The 20,733-nt window shown below is 43.7% G+C and overlaps 1 protein-coding gene across 2 annotated transcripts in view; it reads right to left on the minus strand.

The window, feature by feature from the left end:
- Positions 1-20,733, minus strand: part of LRRC2 (leucine rich repeat containing 2) — a 117,629-nt gene that overhangs the window by 85,288 nt on the left and 11,608 nt on the right. For both annotated transcript variants that reach the window (XM_053287831.1, XM_053287830.1), the window contains exon 3: positions 3,528-3,735. In XM_053287831.1, the coding sequence (XP_053143806.1) occupies positions 3,528-3,735 (208 nt within the window). The remainder of the gene's footprint in view (positions 1-3,527; positions 3,736-20,733) is intronic.

Here is a 20,733-nt window from a genome sequence, read left to right on the forward strand (position 1 = left end):
AAAGTAAAGGTAAAAAGATAAAGTGTGCTGTCAAGTTGAATTTAACTCCTGGTGCCCACAGAGCCCTGTGGTTTTCTTTTGGTAGAATACAGGAGGGGTTTTTCATTGTCTCCTCCTGCGCAGTATGGGGTGGTTCCTTTCAGCACCTTCCTATATCGCTGCTGCCTGATATAGGTGTTTCCCATAGTCTGAGAAACATACCAGCGGGAATTCAAACCAGCAACCTTCTGCTTGTTAGTCAAGCATTTCCCCATAGGAAGTCATAAAAGCCTGGTAAAATAAATTATATATATATATATATATATATATATATATATATATATATATATATATGGCATGTACCCACACCTATCTGATGAGAAGGGTTGATATGAGAATGTAAAGTGATTGATTCTCCTCGCCCCCAGTCCCCAGTATGTATGGTCAATGAAAAGAAGCAGCAATTCCTGGCAATTTCTGTATGAGTCAGAGAGAAACAGTTGGTTTTGGAGAAGCTAAAATAGAGAAGCTGGTTCAAGAGCTAGAAAACTTTGGGGTGCAGGATTTTCTCTCTGAGGGTCTGATGTAGCATTGCACCCCTAAAACTTTTCATGATTCAGAGATGTGGGGAACATAAGTATGTTTTCCCTAATGAGGTATATAGCACCTTGTGAGAGGGGGTGGTTTACATCAGGAAAATGGTGCAGGAGAAGGTGAAATTCCACTTCCCTCAGCACCATGATCCCACCATTTGAGACCACAGCAATGTTTCAATAACAAAGAGATGGGAGGTCTCCAGAATCTTTAGTTTGCTGCTCCTTAAATACTAGCATTTTCAACAGGGAAATGTCATTAGTGAGGCATCTTGATAAATTGTCCTTAAGCGATGCGCCCCACACAATTAAACATAGATCTCATGACACAATTGCTTTCATTGAACAGGAACAGTGCCTGTTCAAAAGAAAAAAAAAAGCAACATACAAATCAATCTAACCAAATACAACACCAATATGGTAAATATGGTTCCTGCCTTTTATTTCAGATTGTTGGAGCATTTCATCAGCAATTGCTGTGTCAGTTCCTGCTCAATTAACAATTTTTAAATTAACTGTAAATATTCAAGATAGCAATAAATGTTTACATAAAATAGAAATGGAGCAAAGCTTTATGCAGTATAACTTGTTTTCCTCATACCAGAAACCTCTCCTTGTTGAGTTTACATGTTTTCTCCTATAGCCGTTGAAAAAATGAACTGCAACGACTTTATAAAAAGCAAAATGTAACATTATATTCCTATAACTTGCTGGAAAAAAACTTATTGCACAATAATAAATAAGAAAAGGGATGAAAGAAGCAGGAAACATGAAAAAGATTTATTTTAAAGGACTCTGGAAAACTTATTATAAATGGCTGTTTAGAATTATGCTTACAATCACACATACGGCTGTGCTTTGCCAGAAGCACAAGCTTATGTGGCATTTTAGTGCTTGGTTTACACAAACCAGCTTATAGCAGGAACTGAAATTTACACAGACTTCATTTGGGCTTTCCTCTCTGATTCCCTCAAGTTCTTCAAAAATCTTCAGTCAATACACAAGAACTGGCAGGAAGCTAATAAACTTCTCCAAAGACAGCTGCTAGGAAAGTCCAGTTTCCATCTTCAATAAGACGATATTGAAATTCCCTACATTTCCAAAAGCATTCAAGGGCAAGATATGCTGGGAAAGTCTTCTGGCTACAAGTGGGGAGTAGCTGTCCACTGGCATGGATATCACCCACAGACAGGGCTGTCCAAGGGGAATGGCAAGCAGGGCAACCTCCCCAGGCCCCACTCTTTGAACCCCCATTAGAATTAAGTGGATGGGGGGTCCTGCACTGGCACCCCGCCAGGGCTCCTTATGGACAGCCCTGCCCACTGAACTTAACTGATCCCATCTCCAAAACAGGGCATCTGAAGCTTTTTATCATACTACTTTTAGCAGAATGCAAGCCATTACAGCATGACTCCCTCATCCTTCCTTACAGAGGAAGCTGCCTTATACTGAGTCAGACCACTAGTCCATTTAGCTCAGTATTGTCTACAACACTGAATGCAGCAGCTCTCCAGGAGTTCCAGATGGGTTTTTCCCAACCTGCCTCGGAAATGCTAGAACTTGAACCAGAAGCTTTCTGCAGATGCTCTTCCACTGAGCTACAGTTCTTCCGGCACTGCTCAACAGTGTTGGAAACCAACAGTGTACGCTCACCGGTTTTGCAACAGTTTCCAGAAGTGTGGATGCAGGTTGGAAAGCAGCCATGCCATGAACTCTTCCCATGTGCCCATGGGCTTCTAAGGGGTGTAAGGAGAAGGCACACTGCAATGTTATATGTCTTACTTTATTTCCTTGTTGTGCTGGTCATAGACTGTAATAAACCTTGAACTGAACTGAACATCTTCATTCAATTTAAATAGTACTTTAACTACTTTAGTATTTAAAATGTCTGTGAGGGACAGTTTGGGGGGAAAAACAGAATGGTGCGTCTGGAGGGGAGCAGGTTGTGCACACTCATGTCCCTAATCATATGGCAGATGGGGTTGGTTAGACAGATCATCCTAAGCTGCCCATGCAGATTCTATAGCAGTTGTTGTAGGAGTTTCCTGCACTGAACACTGGGTATTTATTTATTTTGTACTGACATTTATATGCCACTCTTCATCCTGGGACTCCAGGACAAGGAACAACAAATTAAAAACAATATACTGATTAAAACCAAAACATTAATTAATAAATTCAACTAAAAACCATCAAACACAGCTACAAAACCAACTAAAAGGAAGTCAGAGGCAGTCAAATACTGGCCAAAGGACTGAACAAAAGGGCAGTCATCAATCACTTCTGAAAAACTAGGAATGAGGGAGCCATGAGAGTGACCTCTGAGAGCAAGTTTCACAGCCTGGGGGCAATCACCGAGAAGGCCCTGTCCCATGACAAATGAGCTTCAGCTGGCATTTGAGCAGAGCCTCCTGGCCAACCTAGTAAAGTAGGTAGATTCAGCTGGGAGCAGGTAGTCTTTATGGTACTTAGCATCCAACCTGTTGAACTAAGATCTCCAAGGTCCTTTAAAACTAAAATTCTATTATTCTCAAAGCCTCATTGGAGTAGAACCTCCTGCATGGAAGATAAAAACATCTAAGACACTACGAAGAAGAGGAATTCAGCATGTGCCTGTTCATGCAATGCTACATCAGCAACAAGATGATGCAAGAACTATAGTCTGTCCTTTCAAACCAGTGTTTTGTAGAGAATTCTGTGACACTCGGAAACTGCTGTAATGAAAAAAATCATTAGTTGTTTATAGCAAGCAAGCAAGAAATATTTCTATCATGCCCAGTGCAGTAGAAATATGTTAGGGGCAAACTTAAAAGAAATGACCCTAATACAACAGGTTCCGGTGTGAATAAAACTTATGGACCTAATTCTTTCACTGAATTGTGGCTACTGTGCAGAAGAGTATTACAATACCCCAATTTTCCATCCTCCCAAATGCAATACTTGGTGAAAACTTACTGTCCAGTTCTCCCCTGAAAGCTGAAAAATAAACTTGTTTCTTTCTTTCTCCGTTTCATTCAACAAGGCAATCTTCTTAATGAGTGGTGAGTTCTTTTCAAGCTTATCCAAAATTCTGTTTGTATCTATGAAACCATTATTCAGATATGCTGTTTGTGGAAGGCCTTTTCTTCTGCACTCTAGCACAATATCCCATTCTTGCCTTATCCTAAAATAGTACAAAAGAAATCATTTCTCTTTTTAAAAAACAAACAAAAATCCCTCCAATAACATAACGTTTCACAGAAGTAATAATTCGGCATACAAATGAGTTTGTATCAATTCTGCCTGTAAAGAATTGCATTTAAAAAACAGGAAGGAGATGTGATGGTTCAGGAAATCATCAGAGTTCTACATAGGAATGTAGGTTTACTTCCACTCAAGACTAATGTTGTACTAGTGCAATGAACAAAGATGTGCACAAGCCAGAAGGCTGTGTAGCTGAGAGGATTTTCAAACTTGTGCAGTCTCTTGCAGTATGGTCTGCTTGCACTAGGTTGTGCTTGCACAACAACGACAGTGGATAGTTTTGCATCATTTCCTGCAACATATAAAGACTAAGGAAGGCTCATGGGAGTCATCTTCTTTCCAGGAAAAGATGGAACAAATCATCCCTTCTTGTTTTCTCCTGGAACAATTACCAATAATTTATGAGGTAGTGGAAGAATTAAAGAGCCAGTGTGGTGTAGTGGCTAGAGTGCTGGACTAGGACCAGGGAGACCCGAGTTCAAATCCCCATTCAGCCATGAAACTAGCTGGGTGACTCTGGGCCAGTCACTTCATTCTCAGCCTAACCTACTTCACAGGGTTGTTGGGAGGAGAAACCTAAGTATGTAGTACACCGCTCTGGGCTCCTTGGAGGAAGAGCAGGATATAAAATGTAAAAATAAATAAAATAAATTTGTAAGTGAGCATACCAGCCTACTGTATCAAAGCTAGGCGACTTATTCACAATTAAATCTGCTGAGGACACCAAGCTGCCATTTGAAATGGCAGGTTGGAGTACTTTAGAGCAAGGAAGCTGCTTGAGATAGCAGGCTGGAGTTAATGATCACCAGTCAATGAGAATCCCTGCACACCTTGCATAAGATGTTACGGTACATGTTAATAGCACTGATGGTCTTAAATTCTTGTTGGTCCTGCTTGACTTTCAATGGCTTTCAATATCATCAACCATTCTTCTGGACTACCTCCCCAAGCTGAGTGGGTCAGTTTTGGACCAGTTCCAGCTCTGTTTGAAGGGCTGAGTTCAGAAGATGTCAGTGGGGGACTACTGCTTAACCCTGCAGACTTTGGCCAATGTGGTTCCCACAGAGTTCAATCTTGTCCCCTATCAGAGACGTAGCTACAACTGAACAAGGGGGCGAGTGTCCCTGGGCCTCTGAGGGAGGGGCACCAGCTGGATGTTCTCCCTCTCATGCCTCTCTGAAGAAGGTGGGGGGCCAGGGCCCATCTTCACTTTTTTGTCCCAGGTCCAACTTCAACTTTGCTATGCCCCTGTCTGCCATGTTATTTAACACCTATATGAAATTGCTGGGGGAGGTCGTCTGCAAATTTGGGCTGCAGTGCTGTCCATATGCTAATGGCAATTTAGATCTATCTCACTATAATCTAATCCTGGGGAAACAATGGAAGTTCTGAGCCAGGAACTGGAGGCTGTAACTGGCTTTTTAAATTATTGCTCTTAGGTTATGGAACTCACTCTCAGTTGAGATCCAACCTGCTCCTCCTTCCCAGTTTTTTGTAAATGTGTGTCCTTTTTATTCAGGCTTCTGGTCAATGGTTGATTACTGCCTGCCCTTTTAAATTAGTTTTATGGACACTGTTGTCTGATTTGGTGATGTTCACTGTTCCCTCCAAGGTGTATGCACGTGCTCACAAGTTATTGGATGTCTGCTCAGTTCATTTTCGATCCTGCTCAGGTTTGAATCAGGAAGGCCCGTGCCTTGATAATGCTGCCCCAAACAAAACGCACAGAGATGAAAAAACTGGAAGGACCATTGTTGATGTTTGATGATTTTTAAAAATAATTGCTTTAAGATTTGTTGTTTACTGCCAAGGGTCATAGGACAAAGAGTGGTATATAAAGAATAAGTGATAATAAATACATTTTCTTTCAAAAATAGCAGCTGTGGAGGATGGGTCATGTGGGAGGAGAGCCCCTGCCATGGTCCTGTTGTGGATGGGGGGCCCATGGCTATTATTTGACCAAAACATTTGTATTGGCTCCAATGGGAATCATTTTCCTTATAAAACAGCAGCTACAGGAGACATGATCCATATTGGGACCATGATGGAGGCAAAGGGTTTAAACCCCTTCCCCCATGGTCTTGATCCAAATCAGCCCCCGTCCCAGCAGCTGCCATTCTTGAAAGAAGAGTTAAGCCCATTAGCACTAATGACATAATACTGTTATGTCTGGCCTGTTGATGCCATGTAAGCCTCTGCTTGCACCATAGCAATTAATGCAAGGATAAGACTGAGCTACTCCTCTAGCAACCAGACACCTTTTCTGTTCCCAACAGACTGTGTGGCACTAAGCAGTTACATAGGGTTACATAGTGACAACGGTATTAAATAGCCAAAAGCCAAAGGTCACCAGTGCGGTATGGCTTATTGAAAGTGACTTTGCAAATGATGTCACTCATGTAAACAGTAAAGATCACAAATGCAACAGGGAATTCACATGAGCAAGAAATGGCTATTTGAAGTGGTCATCCAGGCATTACTGTGAAAAGCTACAAAATGTCATTCTAATACCACCGAATAAAAATAGGCCCAAGAGAGTCATGCAGGCACGTTCTCTGCAAGCCTTCCAGAAGCCAGTGCTGCTAATGAGTTGCAAAGGTTTTTGAGCTGTTTCTGAGAAAAGAAAGTGGGTGGGAGGTGAAATACATGGCAAAAATTAAAACAACAGTAAAGTAACAGCAAAGTAAGGGGATATTCCATGAAAAATTCAATGAAGAAGAGAGGGGGAAATTTGGAGTCCAAGCATGACCATGAAATATTTTTTACCCCCCCCCCCAAAAAAAATCTGCAGTGATCCTGTTTCCCAGATTTAAGTGATATGAAATACTCCAATTGTTCCTATTAATTATTTTTGGCATCTGTCCCTAGAATCTGTCCCTATTTTTATTCTACTTTCCAGTAGGCTTATGAGATCAGCCCACATTTTGTGTGCGGCCCCTGGCAACTTCGCAATGCCTGAACCAATATAAACCAAACTGGTTACAGTTGTAGGGATACATAGGGACCCCTCAACAGAATAGTTTGTGTTGATGTCATCCACTCCAATTCAAGATGGCAGATGCATAAATGTATGAGGCGCAAGTGGGCTAACTTGTGAACTGCATAACTGATTTGGACCAAATTTAGTCCAGTTGTAGGGACAGTGAAAGGAAAGTAGGCAGATTAGTTCTTACTAGAACAACTTTTTGAAATTATTATTGGCATCAATCCCTGTTTCATCCCTATTTTGCCATTTGGGGAAGTGTTAGGTATGGCTTTATGAAAGATGCTAGGCTTTATGAAAAGTGCTAGAGTTATTATGTTCTTATTAAAAGTGAACTAGACCAATTCATGGAGGAAGAGCCTAGTGTCTTGATGGCCCCACAGAACCTTCATATACCAGTTACTGAGGAGCAACAGATAAAGAAGAATGTTGCCTTCAAGCCTTGCTTTTTGGCTTCTTTGAGGAATCTGGTTGGCCAGTATGGGTAACTGGATGCTGAGCTTCATGAACCTTTGGTCTGATCTAGCTGGGCTCTTTTTTAGGTTTTAGCCCATTCCCCTAGGTCCTTAGCAGTTAAATGAATGGAGAGAAGCGAGCTAATAACCTGTATATAAACCCTTGCACGTGGAAAAAAAATGACATGGTACTGTTTCCTAAACACATTCAGATGGTGTTAGGGCTGGTTCAGGCATCATGCAGCCTGGCTTCTCTATGCCCCCGAGCATCAAGAGCATGCACTTCCCTCTCCCTTGCCTGCACGAGTGTCTACTTCCAATTTAGGGTCATATAAAGCAAGGTCTGTCATTATGTCTGAACTGTCAAATACTGGATTATTCCAACTTTCTTGACATGATCAGATCAATATACTACCTCCATTTGTCACAGCAAACTCGACCTCCATTTTAATTGAACTGAACTACAACCAATAATCCCAGTGCTACTGTCACACTACAATGGGCTTTAATGTTTTGATGAGTTATATTCCTTCCTTCTCATGCCTGTGTTCCACCACAGCTCTCTTGAATGTTGCTTTTCGGCATTTGTTTGATTGTCAGATTTTTCCATGAATTTTTAAATTTTTTCAAATATTCTACATGCATAAAACCATTTTTAAATGTATTATAAGAATTCAAACTGGCCTCATCGTTAATACCTCCTTCTTTTATAATGTGCAGTCTTTTTACTCTTAACACCACAATTGGTAGAAAACCAAGGAAAAAGCCAAAAAAAACCCAAGTTTGATGTTGCAGTACTTTTTAGCACATTGCCATTTCAGAGGCAGGGCAAACATCTTCTGTGCAAGCCTTCACTAGTTACATGATGAGTACTTCTAGAGGCACTCTTACCCATGGACTTCCAGTCCAGGACACCCCCTGGGGCCCCCCAAATCCTCTTTAGTCTATCCCTGGTAGTGTGGTCACCAAGCCACTCTGCCAGGCAGCCGAACGTGACTGTGACCTACACCGGGCAGCCAAGTGTAGAGACAAAGCGAGGAGTGGAGAAAGAAATGTGTGGGATGGGAATATGTTAAGTTGTGTATTGAAATGTTTCTGCTACTGCTCATTTTCACAAATATACCTGTTTTATATTCTTACTTTATTTTCTTGGGAGTTCAGTTACTGTTTGTGCCCTCAAGAACCCATGTGTTAAAAAATACTGCATGTGTCACGGGGTGTGTGTGTGTGTAGGAGGATTATACTTAACTTGCAGTGGGTGGGGGAGCACCAGAGGACTTTCAGTCCCGGCTCCAAAATTACCTAGGTGAATCTCTGAGCACCTCATAGGAACATAAGAAACTACCTTATACCGAATCAGACCATTGGTCCATCTAGCTCAGTACAGTCTACACAGACTGGCAGTGACCTCTCCAAGGTTGCAGGCAAGAGTCTCTCTCAGCCCTATCTTGGAAATTCCTAGGAGGGAACTTAGAACCTTCTGCATGCAAGCATGCAGATGCTCTTCCCAGAGTGGCCCCATCCCCTGAAGAGAATATCTTACAGTGCTCAATCATGTAGTCTCCCATTCAAATGCAAACCAGGTGGACCCTGCTGAGTAAAGGAAGCAATTCGTGCTTGCTACCTCAAGACCAGCTGTCCTCCTCGAGAAGCATGTAAAAGACTACAAGCCTTGTGGGTAGTCAAGGTATTTTACCTGAGATAAAATATTTGAATTTGTCCACTTGGACTGCAAGGGTGAGCAGGACCAGTCCAATCTGTGCAGAAGTATATTGACACGCAACAATATACTTTGCTGCACAATATAGGCCACAATATAGCAGCCCAAGGCCTGCCATTGCTCCTATTGAACTAGCCTGCATCCCAACACCCATAAATGCATGCTAGGCCTGCAAGGAGCAGAAGAAAGCCCTGGATCTAGTGATATTTGCACTGTTTATTGCCTGAAAAAGTAAGAGTATGCTAACCACAAACATCACGCTTGAGAAAAATTGGTGCTGCCCAGACTCTGTACCTTTCGGTTCCCTTATGCACAGGCCGCCTTTGACCAATGATATTAAATGCCAAGGGTATCAGCAAATGGAATTATAGGCCAACTGGTCAAAACCCCTTTTGACCAATTATCATCAAGGAAATCAATGTGTGGGTGAATCGTAGAATGGTACAAAAATCCCCTATTGGGATCCAAGCGGGATGATGCTCTCTCCCTCAGGGAGGGTGGCTCAGGCACAGCACACAGGAGGAGGAAAGGAAGAAGTTAGTTTAGTTAGTTAGAAGTTAGTTTCAAGGCTGTTAGTTTTGTGACCGCTTTGTGTGAAAGAAGTAATTTTGCTGCATGCTGCACGCTGTGATTCATCTGAATTTGGGTAAGAAAATAAATCTGTTTTTATTAAATATAATCTCTTTATTCTCCTCGTGACTTCTTGGGTCTTGGGATTCCTGACAGCCAGGACCACCAAAAGAACCCATGGTCTCTGTTAGTGTGAGGGTTTTTGGGGTCCCCATTTATTCCTGGCTGCAGGGGTTTGGGGGCATCTAAAAAATCTCTTACAAGGAGAAGTCTTCAATGGGAATTCTGGTGCATAGTGAGTAGATAGAAGGCAAATGAAAAGGAAGGAAGAGGTTTTTCTCCTCCCCTTTCTTGTCAATGGCAGTGTGGGGGGCAGGAGACAGGCTCAGGGGCAGATTAATCCTTTTGCTGTCTGTAGGCAGAAGGAATTTGCCATCCCTAAGCGCCCCCCTCCACCCACCCGAAGCCAATCCTGGCCACTCCCCAACTCTCCCCAGCAGCAACTTAAAACAAACAACTCACAGACATCTCCTGGCTCTCGCCTCTGCTCCACCTGCTCAGCCGCCCTCAGTCAGGCTCCATAGCCTCCGAGAAGCCTTGGCCACTGGACCAGGACCACCAGGGGTCACGTTTGGCCAGCAGCAGCCCCCCCCCCCGGCCCACACACACTCCAATCTCCCGCACTGCCACCTGCTTGGTTGGAGCCCAGCAGCAGCCGCCAGTCTCCAGGCAGCTCAGCTGTTTGCTGCGGGCATGTACTCAGCTACAGTATGGGCATTGCTGGCAGGCTGAGGCCACAGGCAGGCAGCAGTCCACTTTCTCCGCAGGCGGCAGCCACCGCTCCTGGCCTGTCCTTCTTTGCTTCCTCCCTACGAGACTAGAGAGGTCAGGAAGAGCCTCTTCCTGACCTCTCTCCATGCGGGGGGGGGAGGTGGCCCTCCCCCCTCCTCAGCCTGGCCCCTCTCTTCTGTTCCCTTCCCATGCTGCAGGGCCTGTGCCAGCAGTCAACACAGTTATGAAGTGTTGGATCAGGAAAGGGCCAATGCTATGGTAGCGGGAAAGGAGAAGCTGCTTCCCTTGCTTCTCAGAAGTATTCTTTTGTCATCTTACATGACCAACTGCGTTTGTTGTGATTCTGGTTTAGGGCACATACATACACCCTGACCCAAAGTGCCAGAGCATTAAAGCTGGACAGAGGGGAAGAAAATAAAACACCCATTTGCTTATTTCCACCTCAACACGACTCCTACTGCGATCAATATACAACGACTGCACATTTACTTTCAAAAGAGACAGCTTTCAACTTTCTTCCCCCCATCCTTTCCTTTCCCCGTCCTCCAATCCGAGCAAAAATCCTTTCCCAACCAACCACAGGTGCTTTATAGAGAAGTTCCTCTAATCATGTTTCCAAAAAGGCAGGCAAACCCAAAAGGTTTGCAACAGATCTGCCTCAAGAGATGTGACCTGCATGATTCGGTTTTGCCTTTTAGGTTTTGGATAAAAATAAGGGAGGGAATTGAATCGTGATGAATGCTGAAAGCTCCCAGAAGCTGGAACCAGCTCTTTCTCAATCTGTCCCTTCCCCCACTTTCTGCCTGTGAATGTGGGAATTTTCCCCTTCCTAGAAGAGAGAAATTGAAAGACAACTGAGAAAACTGAGAAAAGCGGCTATTCTTCACTCATTGATCAGTGGAGAGTTTCTTATCTGAAAAATGACATGAGTTCCCAGCACTGAGCTCTGCCTCTTAAAGAAGCCAGATCCACCAGGAAATAAAAACAACAATATCAAAAAGCTCAGTTACAAGGAAATAAATAAAAAAGGGATCTGTGGAGAGGGAGGAGGAGAATCAGCAATCACAACAGCACTCTCCACATTCATGGGGAAATAAAAGGAATAAATGATCACTATGGTTTTTTTAAAAATTCATTCCCAACTCAAACCAGGAAACCCATAAGCAGAAGGGGAAAATACTAATAAGAGACACCCAGCTGAGCTGCTGCAGACAGAAGAAGTCCCCTGCTGGCTGCCAGTGCCCCAACATTAAATAGACACACAACATAGCCTGCCTGATGGCTGCTGCTTCTGCTGTCCCTGTCCCCTCCACCACCTGCACCATGATGAGAGTTTATTAGCCAGACAAAAACAACACAATGTAAATTATTTATTTACTTCAGAATGTGCCAATGGGGAGATATTTGCTGCTGTAGTCATCCACCTCCCCTGCCTCTCCTGTAATCCACCTATGGTCAGGCTGAGCCAGTCCAGGAGTTATAGCAAAGGACCCACTTGAGCAGAGCTGTGGCTTCAGGCAGGAGCAAGGAGACAGAGACCAGGGGCAGGAATAGTGAACACAAGGAACTGAGGCTGGCGAGTAGGACTGTGGCTCAGATACTCTAGAAGATGAACTGCTGCTTCCAGCAGAGACTGTGAGGACTAAGAAGGCTTAAGTAGGCCAGGAAAGGGCCACACCTGTTCCTTCCTGAATGTGTTGCTGGGAATCCTCCTCTGAAGTAGGCCTTTCTAGCTCTTACTCCTCCTCCAGAGGAGACCCATCTTGTGGCAACTGACAGGCTGCCAAACATGCACTCCTTCACCTCACCTCCAGGGCTTCCCAATTGTGCTGGCACCTGCGTGTTGGAGGACTGGGCAAGTCCTCCCTCGAGGAGTGTGGAGTTGTTGTTGGAGGCTGGGGAGCCCGAGCATCAGGAGGGGCTTTAAGTCTCTGTATCTTCCTCCAGAGCAGAGCCAAGGTCCATGAGGGTTCTGGAATGAGCTCCATTATCCATACCATAGGCAGAGCATCCATTGGACGAGCAGGGACAAATGTCCCTAACCGTAACCCTAAATGACCCTAACTGACCCACCCACGGGGCCCTCAAGCAGACCGACCCACCACCTCTGCCCACCGCTGCCCTCATCATGCCGCCCCTGCCCTTGCCCTGCTGCCGTTGGTCCATACGTGTCTGCACCTGTGGACTGGGTTCTGCTTCCATGAACTCCCAGGAGTCAACAGCAGGTCCCTGAGACTCAGGACTGTCTAGGCATATGGGAGCAGGATGCTCCTCCATGGCGCTGCTGGGGAATGGCTCCTCATCATATGAGGAGTGCCTTTCCTCTAGTGGGGTGTTTCAGGACTGATTCAGAGGGGATCCTGACATCATCCCACTCTATAGCAGTAAATCTCTGAGGTCTAAATCTGACCTTTTTAGCATAATATAACATCTTAGGAAGGTTTCAGACACGTGTGAAAGAAGGATGATCTTTCTTCCTCCTCTAAAAGCTCTAAGCAGTGCTGCAATATTCTTGTTCCAGGCTAGTTGGAGCCCTGAAAACCTCCTGTTGGCAACTCCGCAATAGTTTGTTGACGGTCACCACTGATCTTTTCTATTGCCAAGCAACTGCTGCTTTGATGAAGCAATGAACAGTAAAGCAGTGTTTCCCAAACTTCTAGTAGTTGAGGAACACTTCATTTCTAAATTAAAATGGAGGCACACTTCATTCTTAGACCTGGGGTGGGGGGAAGGTAACTTTTAGAGAAAGCATATGAATGACAGGATCTCACAAGAAACCATCTCCTAAGTTTGTGCTCAAATCCCTGTTCAATCTGGACATGCCTCCTCTGAGTGTAGGTAGATCCTATGCATCCCAGGTATGCATTGGCCTAACTTAAACTGTACAAACCCAGAAGGTAAATGTGCATTTGATATGGGAGTATGGAATGGAACAGACAACCAATAAGGGGTGCACAACAAACTGCAGAAATACAAACAACACCAAATGGAACTATGAATCCTACAAGCACAGCTTCCCTGTCTCTTGGTAGTTCACACAGAACTAAAGAAATGCCGGCTAGGCACTGGTTGACATCCTGACTAATGAAGCATTGGTGGAATGGGAGAAGCATCGGTGCTACTGAAGAGTTCAACTAACTCCACTGCTGGCTCAGCAAATTTTGATGACCTCCCAGATATGTTGCTAAGGGTCACACAGCCCTCAGAAACATATTTTCAGGTGAAACAGCAATTGCTTGGACCCCTGCTAACTGGGCAAAGAAGCCCCTTTTTAAGGTGGTGATTCTCTTTATTTAGCAGGGGGAGAGTAACTGATCCTATACACCCCCAGCACAGTAATTCCAGTGACTGTTGCTGGTGTCTGTCTTATGTTTCTTTTTATTATTTCTTGTTTACACAGTCAGACAGGTGTTATTTACTGGTTTGTTTTATACAGACATCGAGTCCTTCCCAAGGACCTGGGATGGCTGGATTTTATCATCAACACTGTTTGTTATTATAGATATTGTTGCAAAATATAGGCTGTTCCCAGTATATTTATTTTATTATTTACATTTTATATCTCCTCCAAGGAGCCCAGAGCGGTGTACTACATACTTGAGTTTCTCCTCACAACAACCCTGTGAAGTAGGTTAGGCTGAGAGAGAAGCAACTGGCCCAGAGTCACCCAGCATGTATCATGGCTGAATGGGGATTTGAACTTGGGTCTCCTCGGTCCTAGTCCAGCATTCTAACCACTACACCACACTGGCTCTCTTAGATAGTGAGCCCTTTCAGGACAGGGAGCCATTTATTTATTTATTATTTCTCTATGTAAACCACTTTGGAAACTTTTGCTGAAAAGCGGTATATAAATATTTGTTGTTGTTGTTGAAACAGAGACCTTGCAGGGGAAAGGAAGGTCATTGGAATTCACACACACACACACACACACACACACACACACACACGGATTGGGGAGAGGTGTTGGCACCTCTACTCTAGCTTCCCCATTGGATGTCATACACACGGCACCATCCAATGGGGAAGCTAGAGCTGAGGTTCAGCTCCAGTGGCAGGTTGTAGAGCCACATGATGCAGGAGCACGGATAGGTAGGCCCGGCAGGTGCAGCATGCTTCTTTCATGTGTTGGTGGTGGTGGTGGTGGTAGTGAAAAGTTAGCAGATAGGTAACTAACTTAGCAGCTACCCCTGCTGTGTAAACAGGTACCTTTTAAAGTAGTGAATCTCTTTATTTATCATGGGGAGAGCAACTAGCCCCATCCAACCCAGCACAACAGCCCTTTAATGGCCGGTGCTGGTGTTTAGATTATGAGCCCTCTGGGGGAAAGGGAGCATCTTATTATTCACTTTTGTTTGAAAACCACTGTGAAACCTTCTGTTGAAAAGCTACATATAAATGTTTGTAGTCGTAGAGAACAGCAAGTGATTGGGAGACCGTGCACACACCACTGTGCCAGCATGCAAAGAGGCTGGCTTGGCAGCTAGCTGGCTGCCCTACTTCAAGCCAAATGGTAAAGTTGCTAGCCTGGCTGGGTAGAGCAGACTGGGTGACCCATGGGGGAGGAGGACAGAGGACTGTATGTGTGGTAAACCTAACCAAGAGATGAATGTACGGTTAAGAAGCAGGGCCTTGAGAACTCCTCATCTAGGCAGCAGACGGAACAGACACACAGCTCACCTGGTCATCAGCTTCACAGTGGTGAGATGTATTTATTCCCAAATTATCCAATTTTTATCAGAATATGCATATATAATACCAGTAAACATATGCAGATTTTCTGCAAAGTGGAGAGCTTTTGGAAGCTTTTTTTTTTTAGTGAAAAGCATCCTCTATTTCCACTTGTTTGGTGATGGATATCAACTTTTTTCATCATCTGGACCTGGCAACCCCGACTATTCTTAATGGCTGTGTGCTGCCATACAGTGCTACCACAGAGCTGAGGTGCTTATCTGGTACTAATTTTCTCATGTTCAAAAAGGAGCAAGATTATACCATATACTCCCCACATATACACATGTCCCCGCGCACACACACAACGCACACACACACACACACACACACACACACACACTTTCTAGTCCCTGCCCTGAGATTTCAATTGCTAAAAACTAAAATTGCTAAAAACATTCTTGCTGGCTGTACAGTTCTATCTAGTGCTTGAGCATTCATCCATCTCTGTGTTCTGGAGGTGAACCTGCAGCCTGGTTATCCCTCTGTAGCAAAGAAATATCTTTATGCATCATATGGAGCTGAGGTATTGCCCTGCTGGTATTGGACTGAGCTAGTGCCAGGATAAAACTAAAATAAAAAGCCCACCAAATATAGTTATAGCTAAAAATGTTTAAATGCCTCTCTAAAAAATTGAGTCTTCAATAATTTCTTAAAGGGAGGAAGCATGGTGAAGCTCTTCCAAACAGGTGTTCCAAAGTCAAGGGGACACAACCCAAACGGCCCTGTCGCTAGTCCCCATCAATCAGATCTATGTGCATGGCAGAGCTGTGAGCATGACCTGGGATGCTGAACAGAGGGTCCTGGAAAGTTCATATCAGCGAATGCAGTTATAGATAGATAGATAGATAAATCTTTATTGTCATTGTCCTGTGCAGAACAACGAGATTGAAAAGAATCTACAACCACTACTACAGGACCTAACAAGAATAATCTAAACATATACCCATACGCCCCCCTCCCATCAACCCACTAAAAACCCACTAAAAAACTAAAAGAGATATCCCACTAAAACCCACTAAAACTAAAAGAGATATCCCAGCCCCAAGCCGTGTAGGGCTTTAAAGATCAAGACCAGCACCTTGCATCTGCCTCTTATTTATTTATTATTTATTTTTCTATGTAGAACACTTTGGAAACAGTTGTTGAAAAGTGGTATATAAATAGTAGTGACCGGTGAAGCTGCTGCAGGATGGGTGTAACACTCGTGGAGTGACTTGTACCAGCATGTTGGACCAGCTGAAGCTTCCAAACCATCTTCAAGGGCAGCCCCACATACAGCACACTGCAATAGTCCAATCTGGATGGTACGAAAGCATGAGTGTCTGAAGTCAAATCTGACTTCTCCAAGTAGAGTCACAGCTAGCATACCAGCCATAGATAGTAGAAGGCACCCCTGCACACCACCACCACCTGTGCCTCTAGGGGAAGCACTCCCAAGCTGTGAAGTTTATCTTTTGGGGTGCATGATCCCATCCAAGACCAGATTTACCTCATGTTGCTAGCAATGCTTTTCTGCCGGCTCCCAGCAGCCACTTCATTTGTGTTTGAGCTCAGGAGCTTCACAGCATCATGAGCTCTCCAATCAATCAATCAATCAATCAATCAATCAATCAATTAATTAATTGCCAAAAATGGCTCAGGGCAGTTTTCATCAAAATAAAAACAAAACAATTAAAATCAAAACTAAATCAATTAAACAGTTAAAATCATTTAAACATTTAAATCATTTAAAACCTACATTAAAAATTTAAAACCATGAATCTAATTAAAAGCCTGGGTGAACAAATGTGTCTTCAGTGCCTTTTTAAAAGTTGTCAAAAGTTTATGGAACATGGTAACAGGTCACTTAGTTGACAGTGGGCCAGTCACCCCTGGATTTGGCTCCTAACAAGCAAATTGGAAAGGGGAACAGATGCATGCCCTCTCTATGCTGGGATACCCTAAGAGTAGACCCCAGAAGTTAACTAAACTCAGGCTAACTCTCTGCCAAGGCCACTCTGCACTCAGAGTGAACTGCCTCCCCATCCTCACCTTTCACAAAGGGGAGCAGCCAGCTAATGCTCCAGTTATCTCAGCAGGAAAGAACACAGATAAGGCTTGTGGAGGTAAATCTCCCTCCTCACAAAAGAGGTTGAGTCAGCAATAAGGACCTAAGAGATACACCCATTAAAAGTACTGATTAGATTATTGGACCTTCTGTCCATGCAGATTTCTTTCACAGTCTACACACTGTGTTTTCATGACTAAAGCCTCGGCATACCTCGGCAATTCCAACATTGTTACACGCAGAAAGAAAGATCAGCAACAATGGAATCCTTCCTTGCCGATTCCACCAAACACACCTATCCAACAAGAAAGGTTAATTGAAATGTGCCCCCAGGATATGTTTTGGGGTATAAAAAGTGAGTCCCAATTTCATGATCCAGTGTGCTCTTTGTATACCAGCTACCTTGGAGTTACCAGCAGCTTTGGGGGCAATTTGCTGTCCACAGGCCGCCACGCAAGGCTGTGTTCAGTACTTCATGCCACTCTCCAAATCGGCTTTCTTGCCCAGCCTGATCTGCCCAGTCTTCCTCACTAACATAGGAAGCTGGTCCCATGGAGGAAGCACCCTAGTGGAGTCATCTCTCTCAAATAACCCCTCCAACCTTCTTGCACCTGCTTTTGCCTGAGCTGTCACTGAGGAACAAGGTCCCTTGGTGGTTTCAGGAGCCTTGAGATCCCTTCGTCCAGATCAGGTGATATGAGCATCTGCCCCTCACTGGGTCCAATTCTATCTCTATTCCGCTTTCTTAAATCCAAGAGCCTCCCTCTCTAAAAAGCCTCTTTCTCTTGCCTGCCTGGGAACTTGTAAATCCTTACCATTAGGATTTTCAGCTAAAATGCCTTGTTAAACATATATTTGATAGTAATATTGCTTTAACCACACATTTCTTTCCGCTGTACCCATTCCTACAATAAATACTCTCTTTTGATTTTGAAACCTAAATCTTGTCTCATTCCAATCAATACACAACCTTGCACAAATTAAACCTGCCATGAAACTGTCCTTTCTGAGCTAATTTTCCCATGCAAGCCTGAACATAGATTACGGGGTGTTGTTCACCAATTACACCAGAGCAGTTTCATTAACACTCGCCATTCAGACGATCAGTTTTACCAACCCACAGCACTTCTGTCTCATCTACAGTGTTACTGTATGATCCTAGACCTCAAAGCCCTTTCAAGCTCTCCAGGACAGACAAATCAGCAGTTTGCCAAAGGGGGCTAATGAGGAGTAAGCACTCCCTCACCCACTGCCCAGTCCGCTGCAACAATCCATTCCCTTATTCAAGTCCTGGTCTTCTGTGGGATAATATGCTGTAAAGGAGCAGAGAATGAAATACATACTGCCATTAACCCCACCATGCTGGGTGATCACTCCAAATCCTACTGGGAAAGTAGACTAATGACAAGCCTCTCCATAAAATCCCACACACCCACTTCTCTGCACACTGCAGGCCATCTGATTCTAGTCGCCAACTGTACCATAGCTCAATTTCCAGGGATGAGTAATATGATGAATAAGAATACGGTGAATATTTATATGCTGCTTTTCAACAAAAGTACCCAAAGTGGTTTACATAGATATGAATGAATAAACAAAAAGGCTAAAATTAATCCAATTCCCAAGCCTGCAAGGAGGAAAGCCATGCTCAACACCACAGTCAAAAGCTGATCCCCAACCCAGCATTTCCTTCCAGTCTCACCATCACCACTGTTTTCTTTTTCCTATGCAGCAGCCATCACTTCTCCTGCTACTGCCATGTCACAGAAGAGGCCCCAAGTGAGACATGGTAGCCCTAAAGAACACAGCTATGCCACCTTCCTGTTGCCCTCACTGCATGAGGCCAGTCCTCGTCTTTCCTCCAAGGGGTGGGGACAAGCCACCACCCATGCATAAGACAGACAGAGTACCGAGTCCTAACACATTTGCCCTGATCTAGTTCAAGCCTTTGCACACACTGAAGCAAATACCTCTTATGTGTCTTCTTCGCTCCTGGCTTGGAAACTGTATGCAAGGATGTAGCTATAATCGAGTAGATGGGTTCAAAGAACCCGGGGACCCCCAGCTCCCGAGGGCCCCAAGCTCCACCCCTCCCTATTTCCTTCATTATCTCCCTCAATCCCAGGGGCCACAGGGGAGAGAGGTGAACACGGGCCTTCTCTCCCCGAGCCATGCCCCTGACTGTATGTGAAAGGTTTTGCCCATAGTTTCCTTCTCCAATCCCACAGTGAGGGCTATGCATTTAGAATCCTTTGGAAAAGGAAAGAAACGTACTGGTCAGCTGTTCGGGTGCAGATGCAATCTCTTCTCCCTTCCTTCCTTGCTGAATGGTGGAAATTTCACTTTTTTAAAAGGGACTCCATGAATGTAGGTCCAGCTGCCAGAAATACACTGTGGGTGGTTTCCTTATATTGTTTAACATTAAAGGTCATCACTGCATTCCTCTGAAGGAGGAATCTATATTTTCCATAAATAGAAAAGATAATAAGTACTACTTATTTTCTAAAGTAGAAATGCAGAAACATAGCATCAAATAGTCATCCCCAATCCCTCCTTGGTGCAGATGGGTTTTCAGGACAAATGTGTTGTGTCAATCACAAGCTTTCTTTGACAGGGATTTGAAGTGGAAGTAACTTGTTTCACCTTATGACTGACCATATGTTAATAATATGATAATAAATGATAGGACTGATAATGTCATCCTGCTTTGCAGCATTTCTGTCTTCCCCTGTGGACAATTATTACGAATCTGTAGTAGGGATAGACAGTGGCCATAAAAGCTATAAATGCCATCACTGATGTGGCTTATATGCTTTACTACCACAGTTCAGTTCAGTGGTAGTGAAATGCTAGCACTCAAAGGAAAAACAAAAATAAAAAAGCAAATCCCTGCCCAGTAGTAAGCTGTGCTAGACAAATGAAGGTTAAAGGCTAAAACTGCAAACACAATTATTTTCTCTAATAATCAAAATCTACTGTTGCAATGATGTAAAATCCAGTGATGAAGTTTGATTGCAAATGTATAAAATCCTGACAGAAGTCTCTCCAATCTCATCCAATCAACCAGTATTATACAAATATGTAGCATAAACCCAATAACATATCCATTTTATATATATATATATATACACACACACACACGCACACACACACACTAGTTGATGTTATACAACTGCACATTTATTTATTTTACATTTACACTTCATATTTACTCATAATATTTGTATCCTGCCTCACCAGTGCAGTATTGCTCAGGTTGGCTCACAAAAGCAATAAAACAGTATCAAACTTGTAAAAATTCATAATACATGTATGAGCTAGTGAGTCAGTGTGTATGTGTGTGTGATTTTGTGTGTTTCCAAACAGGCATTTTCAGCCACTTTATGTAGCATCTGTTAAAAAATATTTCATGATTATAGGTCACTGCAATAGGGAGCATACTTTTCATTTTCAGTATAATGCCGGGGATATAAAAACTCCCCCGTCAGTAATTCACTAAGCCTGGTGATCATCCCAAATTCAGCTTTGGGTTAAGCTGCTGCCAATGTTTACCCTAAAACCCATCGGCTTCCCTGCCCACTACAGGCCCAAGTATAATTACTTTAACAGTAGCAATA

The sequence above is a fragment of the Hemicordylus capensis genome, chromosome 2 (assembly GCF_027244095.1).
Source record: "Hemicordylus capensis ecotype Gifberg chromosome 2, rHemCap1.1.pri, whole genome shotgun sequence".
NCBI lineage: Eukaryota > Metazoa > Chordata > Lepidosauria > Squamata > Cordylidae > Hemicordylus > Hemicordylus capensis.